We start from the raw sequence: 27776 nt of genomic DNA, 5'->3' as shown, positions 1-27776 counted from the left end.
TCTTCTCCTTCTTGTTTGTTTGTTGCAAATTGCACTCCAACCTAATACCAACATTGAAAAATCTTTTTGTGAAAAATCACGGATAATCCCAGCCACCCTAAACCTCTACGTGTATGTATAAATGTGTGTGTGTGTGTGTGTGTGCTTGTTTCTGCATTCTTGTCTGTATCCGTTTGTATATTTCTGCATGTGTTAGTTTTACATTGAATCCTAGACTCCGACTGCTTCCTCTTAAATATTGGAATCGCAGTATTTAAAAAGCAAACAAATTGAATGCTTTACAAATAGAAAGAGATCATTGTACTTAATGTGAATGGCTTAGACCCAGGTGTGAAGCTGTGTCAGCAGACGTTTCCGAGTGGTGGCTTAACATCTGGGTCAGTGATATGGTGGATTATGGTGTTGTTGAGGGTGGCCCATGAAATGATGACACCATAGCAGATGTGATTGAAAAGAAAACATCATTTTTTGTGGGCCACACAGGATAAATCCACCAGTTCTGAAAATCATCCCATACCAGCACTGCCTCTTCAAGTGCTACGATATGATATTGCTTTAGCTACTCCTTTATAAGCACTCCAGCAGTCATGCTCTGCAAGCATGTTCTCTCCACAATGGCAGCTGCAAGCTATCCAGGTTCGCCAAGCGGTGGACCGCACCGATAAATTAATTTGTCTCCGGGGCTTCAAACGTTTTGCACGATCGGCTCATTCAGCACAGCCAAGAGCAAATAAGATTTTGGCCTAAGCTGTAAAGCCTTCAGCTCCAGCAATGAAAAAGGCTCGTAAAGGATTCCAGAGGGATTTCACCGCAAAGGTGCTAAATTCTCAGGGGAGTTTGCGATTGTGAGATTTGTCAGGAGACTTTCAGAAGGGAATTTTGGCAGTTTTAGTAGATTGTTAAGGAGACATTTTGTGTTTTAGGTATAGTTATTTATTTTAATGAATGGTTGAGGTTTCCGCAGCACAGCATCTAACTTCCACATCTCTTCTTGACTTGAAATGATGTTTTGCTCTTGACCCGGTAGTTGTGAGTTGATCAAGGGATGGCCTTAAATTATTGTCATTTCCCCCTCTCTTCCTCATCAATATGGTTTATGAACCTCAAACATTTCTTGGAATGTTCATGGTTTTAAAAAACACCCAAATTTGTCACTTTTTACGATCGTTGATCGATCATCCTTGAAAGTACTCTTGTTTCAGTACTTTTGCAAGCTTGGATGTGTTTTCTTTACAGCAGATTAACACGAAATGGTAAGCCAGTTTCAAACCATTAACTTTCAGTGTAATTTGTTATGCTTCAAGCAAATAAAGAACTGGTTTATCCATTTGCCAGCCTCTGCCGAGAGCTAGAAATGTAGGCCTGTTGTTTTGTCAACCACACAGTATGACGTGATGGTGGTTGAGTTCACTCACTTGGCAGTAGCGGTGCACTCATGAAGGGTTATGAATGTTTCCGTGGCTGCAATTGACCCCAGAAAGAAGGTGGCCACTTACAAGATGTGGAAATGTCAACTGAACATCCAATGGGACTCGAAACGACGCCACTGAGAGCATCGCAACAAGACTTTGCCCATTCAACCACCAAGCCGACTTGTACGAGGGCATTCAAAAGGTTCGAGAAACCGGATTAATTGTGTAAGACATGCTATCGTTGTCTTATGTTTCATTGTCTTGATTATAACAGATGATTAGTAAGAAAATATTTCTTCTTAAAGCTTCTTAGAAATACATAGACACTAGTGAAATGTCTGACGAAAATGATTGTTGGAATATTTTATTCGACAGTGCAGCCTCGTGAGTGTGCCAAAGTCTGAAGCCCTGGCCTAGTGTCACGTATGCTTATGTCTTCTTTATTTATTAGACAACACACATATGTAAATGAAGACTCATTTAACTCTGCACGCTTTGCACGTCACATGCAGCACATTTCACCTCCCTGTACCCTGTATTTATTATTATTTAAAAAAAAACGCTTCTGTACACCGCCCATGTGGCCCAGCTTGCAAGTCACCGTCTACACCTCCAATAGAAGAGACATAATTACACTTTTATGGAAAAAGTTTTTCGAGTTTGTTTTATCCTCAAAAATAGACCGGAGTAAACACACATTCATGTTAAAAGATTGGCATTTATAACCTACCCTTATTAAGGGGAACAAACATCTGTACAAACACACAAACTGACATTGTGTTTTATATGGTAGTTGTTTTTTGTTTTTTTTTGTATACAAGATCGAGGCTTACAACCTGGTGTTGGCTTAGCGGTTAGGGTGCCGGCTTGGGATCCTAGGATCCTGGGTTCGAATCCCGATCGATCGCTAAATTAACGCCAGGGGGGTTGACTCAGCCTGTCATCCTTCCGAGGTCGGCAAATTGAGTACCAGCTTGCTGGGATGAATGATCATGGTGTGTACCCCGATTTAGAATAGGTACACCGTATCCCTGCGCATCGTAAGAGGCGACCAAGGGTTGGCGTCAGGTAGGGCATCCGGCCATAAAAACATTGCCTCAAACAGGGAACCATGATTGTCATGGGGCCCGCAAGGCTAACCCCCGCTCCAGCGGGGAAAATGGCCTTAAAACGATGATTCATTCATTCATCCATTCATTCATTCATTCATATACAAGATCGAGGCTCGTGTAAGAGCTAACATTAATCACAACTGCTTTTTTTTTTTTATAGATTAGAGATTGCCATTTCTTGGACTTTTTAAGCAAAGGTTTGGGCTTGCAGCAAGGCTGTAAAGTAGCTAACTGGACTGACAATTGGATTGGTGATGGGAAGCAAAAAGTAGCTTTGAGTGTGAGGCTGTCCAGCTTGGAGGATGCAACTAATGGGGCAACTTAGAGATTGATTGGTATAATCCACTATTATGTGAACCATTATTATTCATAATTTACATCAATGATTTGGATTGTGGGATGCTGCTTGATCCGCTCTTCCAGTCTTTGGGGTGTACAGCCCATGTACCTGGTAAAATTAGAATAACAGGTGAAGCAAGCAGTTTCACGCTATCACTTGGTTGCAACACAAGTGATATTTACCACCCATAAAATGCTCCCACCAATCCAGAAATATGTATTTATTATCACAAAATTGAATAATGCTCTTTTCTTTATTTACTAGCATGGCTACCTGGCGTTGCTCGGAGGGGGGAAACTGAGAAGGGGGGCAGGAGAGCCGACGGGGCAGGGGCGGGACATGAGAGCCGCTGGTGGGTGAGCAGGACTATACCCTTGTTGTCAAAGTCCGTTTTAAGCTTCAGAAAAGACAACAACACCATGAAGTAACTCACAAGAAACATGTAGGGCCGAATTTACTTAAGGCATTTAAGCGAGTATCTTAATAACACATGCCTGACCTTTAAATGCTGACAAAAACATATTTGTAAGCAAGCACAGCTAATAACCATTTAAATAGCAATTTACGAAGGGAGATTAACATCCATAATAGTTGTGCGCATATAAACAGAACAGCTGATTAGCCTGTGAATCACCACCCATATCTCCAACATCCAATTGAAATGATGCACTTGCATAGAATCACAGTGCTAGACAATAATTGTTGGAGGGGATTCAGCGCTTTGCTCCTTATCGTAGGTTGATCCAGGTCACCTTACACTAAATTCAGCAACCAATGAAATGATTCCTTTGAGAGTCTCTGTAACGGCAGACAAATTTGACATCGTCATATAGTAGGGTCAATATACGAAAAAAACTCACCTAACCCCCAAAAAATTGATACAAAAGGTTTTTCAATGGATTCTGGTACCATTGGGCATGCTAAATAACATACTAAAAATCTAGTAACATCTGACTTCCGGAAAGGGGTCGTTTTCAAGATGGCGTCCAAGATGGCCGCCGGGAGCTTAAAATGGCTATATCTCAATTATTATTCAACCTAGAAAGGTGGTTTTGATGTCTAATCCTAGGTTTTAGGGCCCAAGGAATCCAATTGAATCAATAAAATTACCATCAGTTAATTATTTATTGACAAGTCCAAGATGGCATCCCAAGGTGACATCCTGATCCACTAAAATGGCTCTGTCGAATAGTAGTCAACCTAGAGAGATTTTTTCAGTGTGTATACCTAGGTTTAAGGCAACCAGGAAATCATCAAAATTACTTAAATAAGCACAAAGTAATCAGGTAATCCAGTAAGCCAGGTTTACCAGCCCATTAGGCATTTGTTGTCTTATACAGTTAGTCGCTATTCATCGTCATCCTCCGATGGGAAGTCCCCGGCCCAGGTCTCGCACAAACCAGCCAGGGCAAGCCCCTCACAAACACACCAAAAATACATGAACACTCCGGAGTGTCCTCTTTTTTTGAAAGTTCAAATATAGTAACCCTACTTTCGCGGGACAGCTGGGACCAGTCTTTCAAGAGTGCACATTAGTGCTACATCGGAGCCATTGTCCGCAGATGGCAGGCTTTGTCAAATGGATGAAAAGGTCTGGACAGGGGAACACAAAATGGCGTACTAGGGAGGGAGGGTTAAAGGTTTAACTCTGATAGGAATTAAGCACGGCAAGGAGCACGGTAACATTCATCCTGATGGAGCAGCACTTACACGGAAGGACGTTAGGAGCTCACCTCAGAGGGGAGGGATCTCGACTGTAGGAGCTCACCTCAGAGGGGAGGGATCTCGACTTTAGGAGCTCACCTCAGAGCGGAGAGATCTCGACTTTCGGAGCTCACCTCAGAGGGGAGGGATCTCGACTTTAGGAGCTCACCTCAGAGGGGAGGGATCTCGACTGGACAGTGCAGTTCTCACACAAGTCTCATGGTTTTAGGCTCAGATGTGTGAGGTGGAGAGGGTGGGAGACTCGGGTTTGCCGTTGGGAGGGGGCGGGAACGGTTGATGTCGAGGCCACACCCACAAACTGCCGCAATATAATTTTGAATTTAATTTAGCGATATTGTAGCGGTTGCCGCTGAGCATACACAATCGCCTTACACCTGCCGATGACGCAACCAGGGAGCGATCACTGTACCCGGCTCGCCCAGGCCGCCCGGGCATGCCCAGACTCGCCTTTCCCGGACTCGCCCGGGCATACGCAGACTCGCCTTTCCCGGGCAAATGCTCCGATCGGCATGCCGCGCCCGGCTTGGGAGGCGTGGCTTCCGGCATGACGTGTTTGATTGTGCTTATATATATTGCTACCCGATAAACGGGCTTTTCAGAGTACCCGAGTTTTCGTTTTACCAATAAAGGAGCTCAGACGAATTCCCGTCTTTTGTCGCGTCAATCCTTTCGACTCGCGTAGGAGCACAGCTCCTCACTGGTGACCCCCGACATGGACACGGCAGTTACCCTTAAACTGCCTACCTTCTGGGAGGCTCACACGGCAGTTTGGTTCGCCCAGGCAGACTCCCAGTTTGCCCTGCGAGGCATTACCGCAGACGACACCCGCTTCCACCATGTGGTAGCGGCACTCAGCTCCGCCACCGTGGCCCACGCCCTGAGCCTCCTCCAGCACCCGCCAGCTGCTGACAAATATGGCGCGATCAAGACGCTCCTCCTCGACGCATTCGCCCTCTCACCGGCAGAACACGCACGACGCCTGCTCGACCTGCCCGAGCTCGGCGACACGCGCCTGTCCGAGCGGATGGACTACATGCTCTCGCTGCTAGGTGAGCACTCCTCGGATTTTCTTTTCCGGGAGCTGTTCCTCCGCCAGCTACCTAGCCAGGTACGCTTCGCCCTGGCAGGCACACAGATCATGGATCCCCGCGCCCTCGCCAGGGAAGCCGACAAGATCTCCTCGGCAGGCCAGCACATCGGGGCAGCTACCTGGAGCCCGCCGCCGTCCGAGGCGACGCCCATGGTGCCCGAGCGCCCGGTGCGGTTGGAGGCCGAACTGCCAGTGCAACTGGCGGCCGCCACGCCGTGCCGACCGATTCCAACACGACGGCCGGGGCCTCCACCTGACCAGGCATGGTGTTATTACCACGCTAGGTTCGGACAAAAGGCTCGGACATGCCGACCCCCATGCACTTTCGGCGAGTCGGGAAACGGCCGGGCCGGCATTCATTACCAGCCATGAGCGCCGGCCACTCGGGCAACTTGCTTTTCTTCAAGGACAAAGCGTCCGGGTGGCGTTTTCTTTGTGACACCGGCGCCCAACTGAGCATCATACCCGCCTCCGAGCAGGACAGGCAGACCGCCGTTTGTGGCCCCTCCTTGGTCGCTGCCAACGGATCGGCCATCTGCACCTTCGGCCCGTGCAACGTCACCCTCTGCTTCGGCAGCCAGCGCTTTAATTGGACCTTTGTGACGGCAAGCGTGCCCATGGCTTTGCTAGGCGCCGATTTCCTCTGCACGCACGGGCTGCTAGTCGACGTAAAACGGCGTCGCCTCGTCAATGCCGAGACTTTCAGCTCCCTGGCATACACAATGAGCAGCTCCGCGCCGACCGAACTATCATGCGCCCTCCCGGCGGCGAATGAGTTCGCTCGCCTGCTCACAGAGTTCCCGGCCCTCACGCGGCCGACGTTTTCGGCCGTCGCAGTGAGACATGGTATCGAGCACCACATACCAACTACGGGCCCGCCGGTCTATGCCAGAGCCCGCCGCCTCGACCCGGCCAAGCTCGCCATGGCAAAGGCCGAGTTCGACGCGTTGGAGCACCTCGGCATCGTGCGGCGCTCTGATAGCGCGTGGGCCTCACCTCTGCACATCGTGCCGAAGCTGGGGGGCGGCTGGCGCCCATGTGGCGACTACCGCCGCCTCAACGACGTTACCACCCCCGACAGGTATCCTGTCCCGCATATCCAGGACTTTTCCGCCCGTTTGGCGGGGCGGGTCATTTTCTCGAAAATTGACTTGATACGGGGATACCACCAGGTACCTGTCAGGCCGGCCGACGTCCCAAAAACGGCTGTCATCACACCTTTCGGCCTGTTCGAATTCCTGAGGATGCTGTTTGGCTTCAAGAACGCGGCCCAGGCGTTCCAGCGCTTGATGGACGGCGTGCTGCGTGACCTGCAATTCCTCTTCGTCTACCTGGACGACATCCTCGTCGACAGCGCGTCCCGGGCCGAGCACCTCCTCCACCTCTGAACACTGTTCGGATGCCTCAGCAAGCACGGCTTAATCATCAACCCGGCCAAATGCCACTTTGGCACGACGGCCGTTGACTTTTTGGGCCACCATATCACCAAGAACGGGGCCGTGCCGCTGCCAACCAAGGTTGAGGCCATCACCAAGTTCCTGCGGCCCCGCTCCATCAAGGCCCTGCAGGAGTTCCTCGGCATGGTGAATTTTTATCACCGTTTCGTGCGCTGCTCAGCTCATGCGGCCCCTTTACGAAGCCCTCCGGGGCAAGCCGGCCAAGCATGACGTCGTCTGGTCCGCAGACATGGACGTGGCATTCACAGGCGCAAAGCTGGCCTTCGCCGACACAACGCTGCTTGCTCACCCGGTGCTCGATGCTCCCATCGCCCTCACTACGGACGCCTCCGACTACGCGGTGGGCGCCGTACATGAACAATGGGTGAACGGGGTTTGGCAGCCACTCGCTTTTTTTAGCCGGCAACTCCGGCCGAACGAGCTAAAATATAGCACATTTGACCGCGAGCTCCTCGGTCTATACCTGGCCGTTCGCCACTTCTGCCACCTCCTGGAGGGCCGCCCGTTCATGGCTTTCGTCGACCACAAGCCGTTGGTTTATGCGATGGCCAAAGTCACGGAGCCGTGGTCGGCCCGCCAGCAGCGCCACCTCTCCGCCATGTCGGAGTTTACCACGGACATCCGGCACGTCGCCGGAAAAGACAACGCCATGGCCGACTGTCTTTCTCGGGCCAGCGCGAACGCGGTCCACCTGGGCGTGGACTTCGCGCTTATGGCGGCCGACCAGACCGCGGACACCACGGTGCAAGCCCTCCGGGCGGCGGACACGGGCCTCCGCCTGGCCGACGTCCCCTTCGTGGACACTGTCCTGCTCTGCGACATCTCCCAAGGCCAGCCTCGCCCCGTCGTGCCCGTTACCTGGCAGCGCCGCATTTTCGCCTCCCTCCACGGCCTTTCTCACCCGGGCCGGAAAGCTTCCCAGAAGCTGGTGTCGGCGCGTTTCGTCTGGCACGGACTTCGACGGGACGTCCGCGACTGGGACAACGCCTGCACGTCCTGCCAGCGGGCCAAGGTCCACCGCCACGCCCAGGCCCTGCTGGCACCTTTCACCGTGCCCGAACGGCGTTTCGACCACGTCAACGTGGACCTGGTGGGCCCCCTTCCCCCATCACGAGGTTTCACACACCTGCTCACCATGGTGGACAGGACCACCAGGTGGCCGGAGGCCGTTCCCCTCGATTCCACCACAACCGCCGACGTGGCGCAGGCTTTCATCGCCACCTGGGTCACCCATTTCGGCGCACCGGCAGACATTTCTTCGGACCGCGGTCCGCAGTTCACCTCCGAGCTTTGGGGCACGGTCGCCCGCAACCTGGGGGTCAAGCTCCACCATACCACGGCCTACCTACCCCAAGCCAACGGGTTGTGCGAGCGTTTTCACCGCTCCATGAAGGCCGCGCTCTTCAGGACGGCGGTTGGGCCGACCGGCTGCCGTGGGTCCTTTTGGGCCTCCGCACGGCCCCCAAGGAGGACCTCCAGGCATCCACCGCCGAGCTCGTCTACGGCCAGCCGCTACGCGTCCCGGGCGAGTTCGTGCCCGACGCTACCAGTCCCTGGTCCGCGGCTCGCCAGCGCTCGGACCTCCAGGAGGCCGCCCGACGGTTTGCCCCCGTGCCAACGTCCCGCCATGGTGGCCCCCAGTCCTACGTTCCCCCAGCGCTTCGCACAGCAGAGTACGTTTTTGTGCGTCATAACGCACACTGGGGGCCACTCCGGCCGCCGTACGACGTGCCCTTCCGGGTCCTGCGACGGGACGACAAGTCCTTCGTCGTCGACGTCGGCGGCAGGTCGGACCGGATTTCGGTGGACAGCCTCAAGCCGGCGCACTTGGACGTCGACCAACCACCATGGTTGGCCCTTCCTCCGTGGCGAGGCCGCCCCCCGTCCACGGTTCCCCCCGCTCGACCACCCACCACCACACCGGACTCCCCCCCCCCCCCCCCCCACGACCCTCCAGGGGTCGCTTCGGCCGGGTCATCAGGACCCCCCTTAAATTGACCCTGCCGGTGCAAGTCGATTCTGGGGGGGGGGGGGGCGTGTAGCGGTTGCCGCTGAGCATACACAATCGCCTTACACCTGCCGATGACGCAACCAGGGAGCGATCACTGTACCGGGCTCGCCCAGGCCGCCCGGGCATGCCCAGACTCGCCTTTCCCGGGCTCGCCCAGGCCGCCCGGGCATGCCCAGCCTCGCCTTTCCTGGGCAAACGCTCCGATCAGCATGCCGCGCCCGGCTTGGGAGGCGTGGCTTCCGGCATGAGGTGTTTGATTGTGCTTATATATATTGCTACCCGATAAACGGGCTTTTCAGAGTACCCGAGTTTTCGTTTTACCATTAAAGGAGCTCGGACGAATTCCCGTCTTTTGTCGCATCAATCCTTTCGACTCGCGTAGGAGCACAGCTCCTCAATATCATCATTAGTCATGGTCATAAAAAAACCAAGTAGCCAATATTCAACAGGAGGTCCAATTTGATCTGTGTCAAGCTTGGTAGCAATTGGTCCAGTATTTTGGGTGTGATCGGTGTATCACACATACACGCACGCACACACACACAAACATACACACACACACACACACACACACACACACACACACACACACACACACACACACACACACACAAAGAAAGACATACAGAAAATGACATTTATTTATGAGATATATTTATTTTGTATGCATAGTCGACGCTCGTTGAAGAGCTAGTACACTGAATGGATCAAGAAATAACAAACAAAAACAGGACGCAAGCGACACATGCATGGGGTGGACAAGATGGATACAGAAGGAAAACCCAAGGTGGGAAAACTGGAAAATTGTAAGGAGGAGAGATTTGGGTGGGGGTTAACGTGGGTATAAAAGATCATGGCTTTGGATTGGGGACGATCTGAGATGGTGGTGAGCAGCTGTCTTGAAGATCTAGAGGGAAAGATGACATTAAAAGATGACACTGGCTGCCCTCAGTTTCTCTTGGATAAGTTACAAAAGGTTCAAAACTCTGCCGCTCGTCTTGTCTGTAAGGCGAAGAAGTCTGACCATGTTACTCCGCTTCTTCAATCTTTGCACTGGCTGCCTGTCTCTGCTCGTGTGCAATACGAAATTTGTACACTATGTTATAAATCATTGTGTGGAACGGGACCTCACTAGCTCTCCGATTTGCTCACTCTCTATGAACCTCGGCGACGGCTTCGGTCAAGCGACGACTCTATGACCTTAGAGCCGCCGCGCACCAGCACCAAGTCGTTTGGTGAGAAATCCTTTTGCTTTGCTGCACCTCTGCTCTGGAATGACTTGCCTTCCTCTGTTCGACATGTTGACTCTCTTCCTGCCTTTAAAACCTCCCTCAAAACCGATCTGTTTCACAAGTCTTTCAAAGTCTAAGTCCTGTTTTCCCTTTGGTTTGAGGTGGAACAGAGATCGAGAGTACGTCTGTGTACATGTGCGGGGGAGGGAGGGGAGGAGGAGGGGGAGTACACATCTGTGGGTTTTGAATGGGGAGGGAGAGGAATAGGGCAAGAGTGAAGGTGTGTCTGTGTGTGTGTATGTTTGTGTGTGTGTGTGCGTTCGCATGATAATGTAAAGCGCCATGAGGGTCATTTACTCTGCTTGATGGGGCTATATAAGACTCCTTTATTATTATTATTGAAGAGGATGTGGATGTTGGTTCCACAGACGGAAAAAAGAGGAACAATTGAGTGGAGGTGAGCAGCGATTATGGATTTTCGGTAGTTTCACCAGAAGGGGATTGATGGACGTCATTGCTGGTGTGATGTCAGATTGCCAGGTACGTAGGCTGGACCTCCCAAATACTGGTGATGTTCCTGTGTCTGCTCTATTGTTCCCCTCAACCCACCCCCCACCCCCCCCGCACCGCCCTCCCCACCTCCCCCACCCCCCAGAGAAATTGCATTTATAAACTGATAGATTCGATTAATGCGGTGCTGGAGTAGTGCAGGCACTATGGTTCAAATGGCCACCTCCTCTTTTAAATACTCTTGCAGTGTATTTTATTATGGGAACCCTTTGGATGCAACATCGGTGTTATTTAGCGCAAGGTTCTTATCTCTAAAATGTATAAAGACCCAAAATTTAACACAAATTTTTCTTGAAAGAAAATAATGATTATGAGTGATGTAAGCCAATACAAATTTCAACTGCGAATCATTGCATTGATTTAAGTCTTAGACACAAAACAAGACCGAAAGTCTAACAGCGGCGTAGCTGTAGTACTCCACTCGCTGCAACATACAGCTGTCTGTGTGTAAAAACACAAGACAGATTTGACCGCTTAGACGACATGTTCGGCCTGTACATATAAATTAAAATGTCGGTCGGTGGAGTCAACCATCATACGCCGTCGTACCCCGACGTACACCATAATGACATCATAGACGTAATGATGTAGCGTGACGGATGGACACAAAACTGCCGCTACTTTAATATATGGAAGATGATATATTTTAACCTCCAGTAACCTTTTTTTTTTTTTTTTTTTGTATACTGAATCGAGGCTCGTAAAGAGCTAACATTTATCTCACAAACAAATCAACCAGACAAACAAAACATATAAAAAGAGGGAGCGGAAGACAAGATGGGGAGAGATGGGGAAGCACACAAACACAACATCCGAGAGCAGGGAGATGCGTGGAAGGGAGAGGGCCTGGGGGGAGGAGGCGTGGGAAGGGGGGGGGGGGGGGAGGGAGAAGTACAAAACACAAGAACACCAAGGACTTCCAGGACAGAAGTTGTTATTTCAAAAAAGTGGAATTGGGGTGAAATTAGCGGGGGTAGAAAAGATCAAGGTTTTGGATGGGGGAAGATAAGAGATGGTGGTGAACAGCTGTTTTAAAGAAGGGACGGGAGGAAAGAAGGAACTTTGCAGTCACTATGAAGGGATTATTGTTACGATTAGATTTACAATAATATTAACCTTACGTTATCATTATCACGAAAATGATATTACTATTAAGATATTATCTAATTCCTTACTTCCGTGGTTATTAGTACCATACATCACTTATCATTGATCCATGAACCATACACCACTTCAATCCATTAACTTTGCAATAACGACAAAGGGATTGCAGTGTTACAATTATATTTACTATAATATTCATATTAACGCAATTATTACGATTATTATTACGGAAGCAATACTACTGTATTAATTAACCTGGGCTAATTTGTCCGAAGCAGCCTGAAGGTGAGGCATGAAGCCTAAGGCCTATACGTACGTATTGTTGGAAGAGCCGTAACGCCGATGCTTTCGATATTTGATGATCATTTTAACAATCGGTTTGTTTGTTCTTCACACTGAATGAAAAACGTAAAGGTAGAGCATGGCGATTGTGATATATGACAGGTTCGACGATATGTTCGGCCTGAATGAAATTGGAATCAAAATGGCGGAGTGTGGAATCAGCTGTTTTACATCAGACGTAATCACATCACCCTGTCATGTGACCAGATCCTCAGCTCTGATTGGTATATGTTTGTGGGAACATACATAAATACATACATCTGGACGGACAAACACTGTTCGAGACGGCTTTGCTCTACGGGCTACGCCGTAAAAATCATTGTGTTCTTCCCGTTTTGGTCAAATTTTTAAAGACTTTAAGGGAAGTTTAGGTTCGCAATTCTAATGTGAATTATTCCTTATTAAAAAATAGTGGGGTGTGCTTACACATTGTGTAAGCAATAACAAACCATGCTTTGTACGTAGGGACATAATCAATATAAGCTTTATGATTATAGGCAAGCATCACCGACCTGCTGCGAGATATCAATTTAGATTTATTTATTTATTTTACGGACGTGTTTAAGGTTTTTACGTAAATTTTCATTGATATTTTTATTTCACAGTTTACAGTTATAGAAATGACAATTTTCAAATGCCAGATATCGATTGAGGTTTATTTTTGAATATATGGACGCATTTATGTTTTTTATTTTTACATAAATTTTCATTCACGGATGCTTTTTTTTTTTTCATTTATGGACATTATTGTCATGTTTATTTCACGGTTTACAGTTATATAAATTACAATTCTCAAATGATATAAATCAATTGAGGTTTAAAAAAAAAATTTTTTACAGACACGTTTACGTTTTTATACATACACTTTCATTTATGGATGCTTTACGAACGTTTTGTGATTTTTTTTCCCGACAATGCTTTGATGCTTTGATGTCCGTCTCCGACAATGCTTTGATGTCCGTCGACACACCAAATATCAGCTTTCTGCGAAACCTGGGAGGTTCTGAACATTAATATAAGTCAGTCAGTGGTTAGAAAGATATACAGTGCATTCAGAAAGTATTCAGACCCCTTCACTTTTTTCACATTTTGTTATGTTGCAGCCTTATGCTGAAATCGTTTAAATTCATTTTTTCCCTCATCAATCTACACTCAATACCCCATAATGACAAAGGGAAAACAGGACTTAAGAAAGTGTTGCAAATTTATTTAAAAAAATAAAAAATTAAATATCACATTGACATAAGTATTCATGCCCTTTGCTCTGACACTTAAAATTTAGCTCAGGTGTCTCCCATTTCTCTTAATCATCTTTGAGATGTTTCTACACTTTGATTAGAGTCCACCTGTGGTAAATTCAATTGATTGGATATGATTTGGAAAGGTACACACCTGTCTATACAAGGTCTCACAGCTGACAATGCATATCAGAGCAAAAACCAAGCCATGATGTCGAAGGAAGGAAGGAAGGAAGGAAGGAAAAAAATTATGTTGCATTAAGGGTTCCCAAGAGCACAGTGGCCTCCATAATTCTTAAATGAAAGAAGTTTGGAACAACCAGGACTCTTCCTAGAGCTGGCCGCCCGGCCAAACTGAGCAATCGGGGGAGAAGGGCCTTGGTAAGAGAGGTGACCAAGAACCCGATGGTCACTCTGGCTGAGCTCCAGAGATCCTGTGTGGAGATGGGAGAAACTTCCAGAAGGACAACCATCACTGCAACACTCCACCGATCTGGGCTTTATGGCAGAGTGGCTAGGCGGAAGACAAACAGTTCAATCCTGGTTTCATCAGACCACAGAATCTTGTTTCTCACAGTCTGAGAGTCCTTTAGGTGCTTTTTTGCAATCTCCAAGCGGGCTATCATGTGTCTTTCACTGAGGAGAGGCTTCCGTCTGGCCACTCTGCCATAAAGCCCAGATCGTTGGAGAGTTGCAGTGATGGTTGTCCTTCTGGAAGTTTCTCCCATCTCCACACAGGATCTCTGGAGCTCAGCCAGAGTGACCATCGGGTTCTTGGTCACCTCTATTACCAAGGCCCTTCTCCCCCGATTGCTCAGTTTGGCCGGGCGGCCAGCTCTAGGAAGAGTCCTGGTTGTTCCAAACTTCTTTCATTTAAGAATTATGGAGGCCACTGTACTCTTGGGAACCCTTAATGCAACATAATTTTTTTTGTAGGCTTCCCTAGATCCGTGCCTCGACACAATCCTGTCTCTGAGCTCTGCAGGCAGTTCCTTCGACCTCATGGCTTGGTTTTTACTCTGATATGTATTGTCAGCTGTGAGACCTTATATAGACAGGTGTGTGCCTTTCCAAATCATGTCCAATCAATTGAATTTACCACAGGTGGACTCCAGTCAAGGTGTGGAAACATCTCAAAGATGATCAAGAGAAATGGGAGGCACCTGAGCTAAATTTCAAGTGTCATAGCAAAGGGTATGAATACGTACTTATGTCAATGTGATATTTCAGTTTTTTCTTTTTAATAAATTTGCAAAACTTTGTAAAATCCTGTTTTCTCTTTGTCATTATGGGGTATTGAGTGTAGATTGATGAGGAAAAAAATGAATTTAAACGATTTCAGCATAAGGCTGCAACATAACAAAATGTGAAAAAAGTGAAGGGGTCTGAATACTTTCTGAATGCACTTTATATATATACATACATATACATATACTACCGGTCAAAAGTTTCAGAACACCTCAATTTTTCCAGTTTTTATTGAAATTTACGCAGTTTAATGTCTCAATCTACTCTGAAATTAAGCAAAGAACAAATAAACAATTGGATATAAAAAAGAAATCATTGAATCATTTTGTTTAACAAAATTTAATTTATATTTTTGACTCAGCAAAGTAGCCACCTTTTGCAGATATAACCGCCGAACACACTCGTGGCATTCTTTATACAAAGGAAATAAAATATTGCTCGGGAAGTTCTTCCCAACACTGTTGCAGAACTTCCCACAAATGTGTTGCACTTGTAGGTTGCTTTGCTTTCACCCTTCTGTCCAGTTCATCCCAAACCAGCTCGATGGGGTTTAAGTCTGGAGACTGTGCTAGCCATTCCATGATTTGAAGCATACCGTTTTGTTCTTTTCCTCGAAGGTAGTTTTGACATAGCCTGGAGGTGTGTTTAGGGTCATTATCTTGCTGTAGGATGAACCCCTGACCAACGAGGCATATACCAGAGGGTATTGCATGGCACTGCAAAATGCTGTGGTAGCCCTTTTGGTTCAGGGTGCCAGTCAGTCTGTGCAAGTCGCCGACTCTGGATCCAGCAAAAGAGCCCCAGACCATCACGCTTCCCCCTCCATGTTTGACAGTTGGTGTCACACACTGAGGAACCATCCTTTCGCCGACTCGACGGCGTACAAAAACCCTGCGTGATCAACCAAAGATTTCAAATTTTGATTCATCAGTCCATAAGGCCTTCTTCCAGTCTTCAGTTGTCCACTGGCGGTGCTTCATGGCCCAGGCAAGCCTCTTTTACTTATTTTCCCATCTTAGCAATGGCTTTCTTACTGCCACTCGACCTGTTAAACCTGCAGCTCGAAGTCTTCTCTTCACAGTTGAAACTGAGACTTGCTTACTTCGACCAGTGTTAAGCTGTGCTTGAAGCTGTTGTCCTGTGAGCCGCCTATCACGCAAGCAGTTGACTCTCAGAAACTTGTCTTCTGATTCTGTTGTGGCTTTGGGTCTGCCAGACCTCTTCCTGTCAGAGTTTCCTCCAGTTTCCAATATACTACTTCCTGCAGTGCAATATTGTCCAAATAATGCTTCAGAGGGTGTAATAACAGTCTGTTCCAATACTGCTTTTATACAGACAGGGGGTTTGTAATAAAGTAATCAGCAGAGGTTGGGACAACTGTAGGAATTGTTTGCATCAACTTTCAAAGCTTAATTTACTTACATTGCTGCAGAACAGCTGTAAGTTGTTAACCCATTACTTGTTCCCTGAAGAAGGCCTTTTTGTCCCCCGTCGCACCGCGGAGCGAAAGGGGGACTATGGTTTTCCAGTCCGTCCGTCGGTGCGTGCATGCGTGCGGGCGTGTGTGCGTGCATGCATGCGTACATGCATGCGTGCGTGCGTAAGCGAAGGACCGAATTCTAATTTGGTGTGTGGGTGCAACCCATGTCAAAATCCAAGATGGCCACCGCCATGTATGTCTAAACCTTGTGAGCGGAATATCTTGAAAAATAAGCGAAGTACCAACTTCTAATCTGGTATGTGAGTGTATCTAGGCATAAGGAAGAACGCTATTGAAAATTGGGGTCGCCACGTCAAAATGCAAGATGGCCACCGCCATGTATGTCTGAACCTTGTGAGCGGAATATCTTGAAAAATAAACGAACTACTAACTTCTAATCTGGTGTGTGGGTGCATCTACGCATAAGAGAGAACGCCATTGAAAATTGGGTCGCCATGTGAAAATCCAAGATGGCCGCCGCCATGTATGTCTGAACCTTTTGAGCGGAATATCTTGAAAAATAAGCGAAGTATCAACTTCGAATCTGGTGTGTGGGTGTATCTATGCATAAGGGAGAACGCTATTTAAAATTGGGTCACCACGTCAAAATCCAAGATGGCCGCTTTGCGTCTTCCACTTTGTCAACTCATCACTTCACCGACGGGGGACCTAGGCGTAACGCTTGTTTTTTTTACAATACAACTGTGCAATTTACATTTCTTTCCTGTTTTTGCTCACCGAATTTATTTATTTTTTTACCTCAAGTAGTTTACTGCTTACCTTTGTACCATTTCAGGTTATTCACTGGACATTAAACTGCGTAAATTTCAATACTAACTGGAAAAATTGAGGTGTTCTAAAACTTTTGACCGGTAGTGAAGCAAATTAAAAATGAAAAGTGAAATCTAAATGTTAATTTTAAAGCCTTTCCGATTGTGATTCTCAATTGGGTTACCTGGACGTGTGGCTTTTTTTTGACTGTCACTGGCTATATATGAGGTAAACCATAATTTTTGATACGTATTGTACACGTGGACTGTAAAGCACTCCAGAATAATCCCCATGGATGGACGTTTCGCAAAAAAACTTTTAAGGTTGTTTTAACTCGTGGAACTTTCTATAAAGAGGTAATTCAGGGGATGTTGCAGGCTGCTAGCTTATTCGGTGCCGCTTGCCTTATTAGAGGGTTATGTAAGAACCCTCACTCTGCCCAGAGTTGGAGCTTTTAAGTTTTGTCTCCATCCTGCATGCAATGTACTTGTACTTGAATTGCTGCAAGGACTTGAGCTCATATTGAGCTTGTGCTTTGAGAGCTGCATTCGAGTTTAATGAGCCTGCAGTGAGCAGGCTTTGGTGGTTCTCAAGCCCTCTTTTTTCCTGCTGCTTGCTAATCGTGTCAAGACCTTCCCAGCAGATCACGTCGTGTTGCTTGTTAACTCTTTCCAAACTTATTGAATAATTTCTAATTCATGTTTTATCATCCTGAATTTTTTTTGTAATTGCTTAGTTTTTTAATTAGCAAGATTCGCCATCTGTTGACCGGGGCACTGTCTCTACTGTGTTGCTAAACAGTTGTTTTTGTTCACCATATTTGTTGAGGTTTGTCGCATGTTGTTTTGACTATCCATCCGATCATGTGATGACCAAAACTGTAGAGGAGGTGCTCAAAGAAGATGATCTAGTGAAGCAAAGATACAAGCAAATGACATATGAAATGCATACCTGGTCTCATAGTGTGTTAAACAATGTCAGTGTTTGGAGCGCAACTGGCAGCTGTTGGAAAATCGGTGTTCACACAAAGCAAATGGCATCTCCAATCACGCTGCCATTACTTGTCTCTAATGGGCTCTCAGATTTTCTTTCCGAAGGGACTGCTTCCTGAAATCCTTGGCAGTGACGCTGCTGACTCCAGCAAAGTCTATGGGACTGCCACCAAGTGTCCAATTCTCCAACAGCTTTTGGACACTTCAAATCAAATTAGTGCATAATGTTTACTTAGTTAGCGCTCAGTCAGCAAATATGTCATGACATCTTTGCAACCCAGCTGGGCTTTGGTTCTGAAGTTGGGCGAAAGGGGAGTTGGGGGGAAAGCTGTAGGGAACTGCGTATGTTTCCAATAATGTTTCAATCATGTGCAAGTTGAGGTTCATGATAAGTTCAAATATCAGTTTCGATCAAGTGCTTGTATTTATTACGCCGCGCACACGAAGTGAAAAGCAGGGTTAAGCAATTGGTTCATGTCTGTCTGACCAGTTTATGATTGAGAAATAACTTATTTAAATTGGATGTTATATTTTGAACACAAATCAAAACATGAATCGGAAAACGAAGCTGTAGTTTAGCAGTACTTTACTTCTGAGTTTGTCCCAATCGCACATACGCAGAGTGGAGTGAGATAATAATTTAATCCGTCTACTCGGCTGCCAGTCCCAAAAAAAAAAAATCACACCAGTGTCCGAAGGGAAGTGGTTCAGTTTGGCATTTTAATTATTATGAAATGGGTAAAGGCTAAAAACGAGCAAAACCCTTTAGAATTACGCTTTATAATCCCTTAGAATTACCCTTTAGAACCCCTCAAAATTACGTTTTAGAATCCTTTTGAATTACTTTAAAATTACCCATTATAACCCATTAGAATTACCCTTCAGAACCCATTAGAATTACCCTTAAGAATTAGCCTTTGGAACCCTTCAGAATTGCCTTTTAGAATCCTTTCGAATTACCCTTTAAAAATACCCTTTACAACCCATTAGAATTACCCTTTATAACCCATCAGAATTACCCTTTCGAATTATCCTTTAGAGCCCTTTAAAATTATCCATTAGAATTACCCTTTCGAACCCTTTAAAATTACCCATTAGAATTACCCATTAGAATTACCCTTTATAACCCATCAGAATTACCCTTTAGAATTACCCTTTAGAATTACCCATTAGAATTACCCTTTCGAATTATCCTTTAGAGCTCATTAAAATTATCCATTAGAATTACCCTTTCGAACCCTTTAGCATTACCCATTATAATTACCCTTAAGAATTAGCCTTTGGAACCCTTCAGAATTGCCTTTTAGAATCCTTTCGAATTACCCTTTAAAAATACCCTTTACAACCCATTAGAATTACCCTTTATAACCCATCAGAATTACCCTTTAGAATTACCCATTAGAATTACCCTTTCGAATTATCCTTTAGAGCCCTTTAAAATTATCCATTAGAATTACCCTTTCGAACCCTTTAAAATTACCCATTAGAATTACCCTTTATAACCCATCAGAATTACCCTTTAGAATTACCCTTTAGAATTACCCATTAGAATTACCCTTTCGAATTATCCTTTAGAGCTCGTTAAAATTATCCATTAGAATTACCCTTTCGAACCCTTTAGCATTACCCATTATAATTACCCTTTAGAACCCATTTGAATTAAGCACAGTCGGTGAAAAAGGTTATTCTTCTTCATTTTTTTGACGGACGAACGGACATAGCCAAATATTGAAGTGGCTTTGCTGCTTAAAAATTTAAAATCATTCCAATCAGGAAACTTAATGTTTTTAACTGTTTGAGTTTTCAACTGAATTTTTATGCCTCCGCCATGATAGCTTTTCGTTACTGCAATAACTTCAGAACGGCTAAAGGGATCTTACTCAAACTTGGTGGAGGTATGTATAATAATGTAAAGATTCACTGATTAGATTTTGGGGGTCCTGAGTTCAAAGGCCAAAGGTCATGCCAGGTAAAAATGTGAGAACTTGTGAACAGCTGAAGGGATTTAAATCAAACTTGAAACAAGTATTATAATGATGTAATAATGTGGGCGGAGGCATATCAGTCGATGTCGTGACGTCGAAGAGTGCCGTTCTAGTTCCAGTTTGCAACATGAAAATATGGTATGCTAATTGTACAAAAATCCTAATTATCCCAAAAAGATCTGTGGGCTTAACAAATCATCACATGCCGAGCGTACCTGGTATTCCAACAAACTACTGTAGCAGAGTCAAATGCACATCAAAAATACCGAGTTTCCATCATCGTAAGCACTGTATGAAACAGGTTAAGTACAAGTTAACAGTGGTAAACTGGTTATAGGTCATCTCAAACTTTAGTTGTTAGTTGTGCACCAGGGTCATGAAAGGTCGTCATTTAACAAACCAAACATTTTCTAATCAAGAATCTGTCACGTGACTACACAGCAATTCATTTCTCTCAAAAAGGTAAGTACATAAACATATATAGACATACAAAATATATAAACATGCAACAAAACATCCACACATGGGTAAATCAGAGTGGTCTTTTTTTTTTCTTCTTTTTTTCTTCTTTTTTTTTGGTATACTGAATCGAGGCTGAAATGCAGTCGAATTCTTCTGGTGAGTTTAAAATTTTCTCACAGCACAAACCTCTTCAAGCCAAAGAGGAAAAGACATGAGGATTTCACAGCATGTTGGTTTTTCTGGAGCAAAGCTTCTCAAAGTTGATGGGGCTTCTCGAGGTGATCCAAGCAGCGTAGATGTTGCTCTCACACTCGCAGCCACTAACGGTACGGCAGGCCACTGGCAACTGCAGGTTCTCGGAGTGCACCGCGATGGGGATCGCGCTCGTCCAACCGAATCAAAACACTCTGACAATCGAGGCCCCGGTAGATTGCATTTGAGATAACGGGAGGGCGAGTAGTGCACAGCTCCTTCACAGGAGGCCACAAAGGTCACCAGCCTCCCATGCATGATCACTGCTTGGTCCATGCTCTCCAACTTCTCAATCTCCAGCTTCTCCAGCAGTGATGTTGGCCTCATGTTGGCGACAAAGATCCCCGCAGTGCTCCACTAATGCTCTTTACTACCTCACCCTTCTCCCTTATAACCTTCTCTTGCCAATGGCACTGTTGTATCTCATGCAAGAACACAAACTTCCAACCATAGGCAGACTTGTCACCACAAATCACCTCCACCTCGTCCCCGAATGGGAATGCCTCCTCATTGACTTTAGAATTGACTTCACTACTTCTGCCTATCTAACTAACTTCACTGATTTTAGAATATGCCCACCTCATTCCAGCGACTCAGTGCCAGTTTTCCCCCCCTCCCCCCTTTTAAGGCCATTTTCCCTGCTAGAGCAGGGGTTAGCCTTGCGGGCCCCATGACAATCATCATGGATCCCTTTTTGAGGCAATGTTTTTTTTTTTATATGGCCGGATGCTCTTCCTGACGCCAACCTTTTAGTCGCCTCTTACGACACGCATGGACACGGTGTACTTATTCTAAACCGGGGCACACACCGGGTATTTCAGTGCCAGTAACACTGAAATTAAATAATCAATTGTGTCCACAGGCCAGTCCATCCACAAATTGTATCCATTGGATAGTGGGGGGGCCAATGTTTTCCCGTTGAATTCAAATGTTAATTTGTGGACACTGGTTGGGTTGTCTTTAGGGATGATAGAAGTTGTAGAAAAAATATGTCTCCATTTTTTTCAAGTTCTTTATAGCGGCCATTTTGGATTATCAAAATGGCGTTTGTTGAAAACCGAAATTGTCATTATCTTGGCTTCTAAATGACCTAGAGTGTTAATTTTGGTGTCCAAATGTACATATTTGCGGATACTTAATCCAATAAACACACATTTATACACCTACATATGATCAAAAGGGTTCTTATGGCAGCCATCTTGGATTTTCACGCACTTATGCCAACACATATATATATATTTTTCCATCATTTTCACTTCTAAATCACATAAAGGCTGGACTTTAGTGTTCAAATGTACACTTATAATGTCTTTGTGCAATATTTTTAGTTGGCAGTGTTCATTGTTACATTGAAGGATCTCCATCCTCCTCATCATCAGTGTTATCGATTCCCATGGGGCGCTCCTGACCCGTGTTACCACACACCTCTTCATCTGCCCCACACATACACATCTCAGAACAGTTGAGATGCTGAGACCTGCATGAGCAGTGAGACATGCATTGGGTCTTCTTGCAGTTACATTTGATTAGATGTGTGATGGCAGCTGGGGCTGGAGGGTCCTTGGTTGTGATGGGCACCAGCTGATCTCCTTCTGCTCTCCATCCATGTTCTGTTGGTTGTGGAAGCTGGGGGTCCGGTACATCAGCCTGATGCCACACCATGGCCTGGAAATGTGCACGAGCAATGGCTTCATGTAAAGCTCCCCGTGTTGGTGGCAGCTTCTGTGCCTCTAGCTGTTTCTTGGTAAACAGTCTCCACCTCAGCTTGCCCACATCCACAACTGTAGTACGAGGCTCATACAGCTGGCATACAAATGCCTCAATGTCACTTTCTGTGTCAGCTCTCAGCTCCTCAGAGGCCCCAAGGTCATGAAACGCAGATACCACCTCAACAGAGCACCTATTGAGGGCTTGCCAACATGTGAGCTTTCCCTTGCCGGCAAACCGACCAGTCTGGTCTGCTCCCGTGAATGCATGGAATCCTGGTAGGGCTGCAGCCTTCCTGACACCAAGTTCATGTACTATTGGTTCCAGTGAGATTTGCCTCTTCTTGTTCCCCACACCCGTGATGAAGTATGTGTCTTTGCATAGTTCATGGTACCGGTGGAGTGCTAGGATGAATACATCAGTATCAGGTGACTGAATGTACAGCTGTGTTGCACCTCTTCGGACGGCATCTAGACTGTGAAGAAAGATCCTCGTATCAGCCTCCTCCTGGGAGCTACGGAGATGCTGTACATCCATGCAGTTGGAGAAGACATCCTGCCTTGAAGTGACGATGAAGACCTTGGTAGTCCCCTCAAAGTGACACAGAGCTTTCTTTGCCAGATAGACAGTTAGCTCATCTTTGGTGTTGGTGTGCGACAGGAACTGTTTTGCTGTCAGTTTCCCAATCGGGGTGCTGTCTTGAACGTGGTAAGCAGTGGGCGGCTTGCCACCTTGGCGCCTCTCCCGTGTGGCCTCTTTCAGTGAATTTGGCAGATCATATCGGTCAAACACGAGGTGGACTTCATCATACCCGTTGGTCTTGCAGTCCAGTGTTGCATTGAAATGGCCAGCCCACTGGGCACATGTTTTGACCCATTGTGGCTTACCCATTGCTTGCACTAATGCCATGCCGTCTATGACAGTCACCTTCTTGGGAGGGGGTGGAGTATGTTCAGGATTGTCGTCGTCTGGCTGCTGACCAGTGCCAGTTGACTTCTTGGGTAGATCTTCTAGGATGCCCATGAGCTTGCTTTTGTCTGTGCATGGTAGTAGTGTCCCAGCCATTGCAAAGAGGGTTCGTGGAAGCGCGGTGAATTCATATTGACCTATGGCATCCTTCAAGTTGATCTCTGGTCGTGAGCGGGCCACGATCAGCATGCGCGCAAACAGTGACCTGTCGTCTTTCAGCTCTACAACCTTGTCTGCCAGTTTGTGCTTCACAGCTTTCCTGGCACTCTTCCACATCTTCAGTTTGACCTTTCCCATTCTGGCCCAAAGGTTGATTTCATTTGTGTTGATGCGCTCTGCAACAAACGTGTTATACGCTTTCTGACCAATCTCATCTTGGTTGCAGACATCCTTCTGTACTTCAGCTGGCATCACCACCTTGGTGATGATAGTCGTCAGGTCTTCACCCTCATGCGTCATGGGATTCATGGACTCTCTGATCACATTCTTCAGTCGACGAATGCTGTCTTCCTGCCGAGCCCAGACTGTGGTTGATAGGTCGTGGTGCTCCTTGCGTGTAGCTGATTGTGAGCCAGCCATCTGACGGGCTTCTTCAGCAAGCCTACTCAGCTCTGGTGCTGTCAGAAAGAACCTTTCGCGGGCACTGGCATTCTGGGTAATGCCCACAATACCCCCTGTCACCTTCATGATCCTGTTGATGTGCTCCAGTGCATGGTCCACACCTACAGCACAGAAGGGGATTTCATTCTTATGGACACTGAAGTTCCCATCCATGAACTCTTGGTAGATCCCTGGATCTGTCATCTTCAGGGCCTTCATCTCTGCAAGGTACCGGGGAGTCAGCCTGGCATATTTCTGTTTGTCATATGCAAAGAAGTATATGCACATCTCATCCAGTGAAGACAGGTGAAGCTCAAATTGTCCATCACGGGTGGCACGGATGAATGTGTATATCAGCATTATCATCCGCATGTAGCGTCGCACAAACTTGAACAGTGGACTCTTGGCTTCTTTCCTCTCATCAAACTTTGCCATGGCCTCCAGGACTTCGTTTGACTCGAGGACAGCTAGCATGTTGTTCTGCGCGCTTGTCATCTCCTCTCGGTTGTGTAGATGACAGCTCTGGGCAACCTGTTGTGCTGACTGGGTACATGGGCCCCTCAGATGGGGATGCTCTTGGAAGAATTCGTCCACATAGAGGTCGAAGAGGGCTTGGACAGTGGTGATGTGGGCCTCCAAAGCCCTCTTCATGTGCTTGGCTTCCAGTATTTGTCTGGTCGTTGTTGGGCCATAGATATCAGCCTCAGACCAAGCCTCGTCAAGACCACTGTCCTCTGGCATTCCCAGCAGCCCTCAGTGCAGCCATCACAGTGTGCATCTCCCCTAGTCGCAGTACCCACTTGCCTTTGCAGTCATCTCTGGTCATCTCCAGCTGTTTGGCTCGCTCATACAGGGCCATGTCTAAGGTGATCACTGTCTTCCTATCGGGACCCATGACCATGCAGTTGATTTGCTGTGTCTGTTTCAAGACTGTTATCAGTGTTTGCCATTCATGGGCTGGTGCTGCTACCAATGGCAGGGCGTTGACCTCTGTCAGAGGCTTCGAAGAGGAGAGCAGTGAGTTGTAGGCTGTCCAAGTTGGGATATCGTGATGCTTGATCCTACTGCCAGGTGGTTGTTTTGGATCGTGGACGAGTGACCCAACAGGGTCAGCATGCTGGGGTTCTGCAGCTTGCAGCTGGTCATCTGGTTGGATGATGTCGTCTTGTACGTCCTCAGCTTCAGCTGTTCGCATGATTGTGCGTGAAAGTAGCCACACTGTGTCCGTCGCAGAGTACGGCTTGGTGACATCTGGGTTTGACCGTGTCTTGAAGCTATACGTGGTACCTGTGGCAGATTGTTTGTTTGGTGCTTGGCAAGGAACAAAGTCTGGAGCAGTCAGAACCTTGAGTGAGCGGTGTCTGGCCTTTCGGTCATGTAGTGTCAGTGTTCTATGTTCATCTGTGGAGGGTGCATGTTCCCGTCGTTGGTAGAGTGCCCAGGCTGTAGCATGGAGTGTCCGCTTCCCATCAGGTGTGTCTTCATTGAAGTCACTGTTGTCCACTGCAAAGAAGACAAACGTCCCTATGCGCATGGTTCTTGGAAAGTATACACCCTGTTCTGTCGTAGACTCTATGACTGAGTTGGCCAGCTGTGTCTCCAACCGCAAGATCCGACTATAATCAACAGACAGACCGAACCCATGCAGGAAATCCAGAAGCTTCTTGTTTCTGGTGGACTGATGGACTACAATGGCAACGGCAAGCTGCTGTGGCCATTCTAAGCGATGGCGGAATGGTGCATCTGGCTCTTTGGGCTTGTACGTGACTTGGCGTTTTGACTTGTAGCCGTACATGATGTTCTGACTGATGGTTATAACATCTCGATGAATAGTGGCTGAGCGCATAGTCTCTGGCTCAATGCTCGTGGCTGGTCCTTCCAGTAGCCAGCGGAGGAAAGCATAGAGTACTTTGGGTACATGCTTTTCAGCATCATCAGTGTTCATTTCTCCTTCAAATTGCCATGGGTGCTTGTTCTGACAAGCAATGGCACTGCGGAGAACAGAGGCACTCTCAAACAGTTGTTCGATGTTTTTTTCATTTGTCTTCGTCATTGCATCTTCGACAGCTGCATCACGCACGGCAGTGGAGAATACACAGTCTGACTCGTTTCGACGTTTTGGTTTCATGAAGTGAACGTCATCAATGTGAGAGTTGATTTTCTCCTTCATGCCTTGGGTAGTAGGTGATGGGACATTGTGCACACCATTATTGTCAAGAATCCTGGAGTAAACCGACTTCAGGTCAGACATGTTGAGAATTTCACCAGCTTGGAGTAGAGAGCGAACAAGGCTGACAAACTCAATGTCTGCGGCTATTTTGATAACATTAGTTTCTTGCAGTATGTGTTCTTTGTCATCACTTGATGTCCCACTCTTGGGAGCACGTTGGACATTCTGCACCCAGCATGGGAGATGATACTTGACGTCGATCGCATGAGCATCATGTGCACTGATGGCAGCACTCAGCTGAACTTTCCACTTGTGGTTGCTGCCTTCTTCAACAGCTTTCTTCAGCTGTTTACCTGCGTTGAACGTGCATACAACATGTACACTTTCCTTAGTGACCTCTTGACAGAAGAAACAAAGGTCTCTGTTGAATGGAGTTGATGATGAACGTGTGAAGCGAAGAGTCTCGTCTTGCGTAGAACCTGAGGTACTTGCAGCGGCAGGTGCAGAAGAAGGACGTCCACACCTCTTATGAAGATGCTGGGTGTCGCCATGTTCGCAGGCTTTCTGGTGGCGAACTCTAGCACGCTCCAGGTGAGCAGTGTTGCATGTAGATCCATAACATGCCCGGTGCCACTTTGCTTTATTGTTCCTCAAGTCAGTGGCAGTGAAACAGCTTAATCGTTTGCTGATCTGTTTGAAGTCGGCATCACCATATCGTGCCCTCTCCTGGATGAACTGGAGAAACTTTGCATATGAGCCCAGTGCTGGCTCAGTCACTAGTGCACCTTGGGGATCCTGGCACTGAATGCAAAGTGTGAAATCAGTTTCTTTCTTGGTTTTCTTGCTTTTTGGCTCCATCATAGCTCAGGGTCACGAATCTGGAACATACAAATAACAAATAACAATTAAGATAGATGTGCATTAAGTTAGATTTTGGACACTGGTTCGGCTGTGCCATAAAAACCTATTTTTATCCCTTGTAGGTTATTAAAGAAGGTTTCATTCAATTCTCTATCCCCAAAAATGTACAACTGGACACCAGAATCGAAACTCTAGGTCATTTAGAAGCCAAGATAATGGAATTTTACGTTTTTGACATCCGCCATTTTGAAAATCCAAAATGGCCGCCATAAAGAACTTGAAACAATTGGAGACATATTTTTTCTAGACCTTATATCATCCCTAAAGACAGCCCAACCAGTGTCCAAAAATTAACAAGCAATTTCACCGGGCATTTCAATCTGCTACATTGGCCCCCCCACTATAAATACTTCTCCACTCTAAAAGAATTAACCCAAAAGACAGAAAACCAAAACACTGAGTGAGCAAACCAAGGTCAGGTCAGGGTTTGACATCTTCTCTCCGCCCGTGTCTCTTCCACTGCTGTCTATCTCTTGACACTGCTTCCTTGCTCATCAACTTTCGGCCTCTTGTGTTATGCCATGATTGGGTGTTCCCACACTGCACAAGTAATTTTCCAGGCAGTCAATCTATTGTGTCTTTGGTC

General features: G+C 46.7%; 1 protein-coding gene across 1 annotated transcript in view; it reads right to left on the bottom strand.

Annotated features, from left to right (window-relative positions):
• The window catches only part of LOC144888693 (uncharacterized), a 1025555-nt gene extending 1001364 nt beyond the window's left edge, over positions 1–24191 (bottom strand). The window contains exon 1 of the mRNA XM_078767604.1: positions 22249–24191. Coding sequence (XP_078623730.1) covers positions 22249–24186 — 1938 coding nt within the window. The 5' untranslated portion in view covers positions 24187–24191. The remainder of the gene's footprint in view (positions 1–22248) is intronic.
• Between the last annotated feature and the right edge of the window lie 3585 nt (positions 24192–27776).

The sequence above is a fragment of the Myxine glutinosa genome, chromosome 13 (genome assembly GCF_964187855.1).
Source record: "Myxine glutinosa chromosome 13, kmMyxGlut1.1, whole genome shotgun sequence".
Taxonomy (NCBI): domain Eukaryota; kingdom Metazoa; phylum Chordata; class Myxini; order Myxiniformes; family Myxinidae; genus Myxine; species Myxine glutinosa.
The sequence above is the reverse complement of the archived record's forward strand: the minus strand, read 5'-3'. Positions and strand labels throughout refer to the sequence as shown.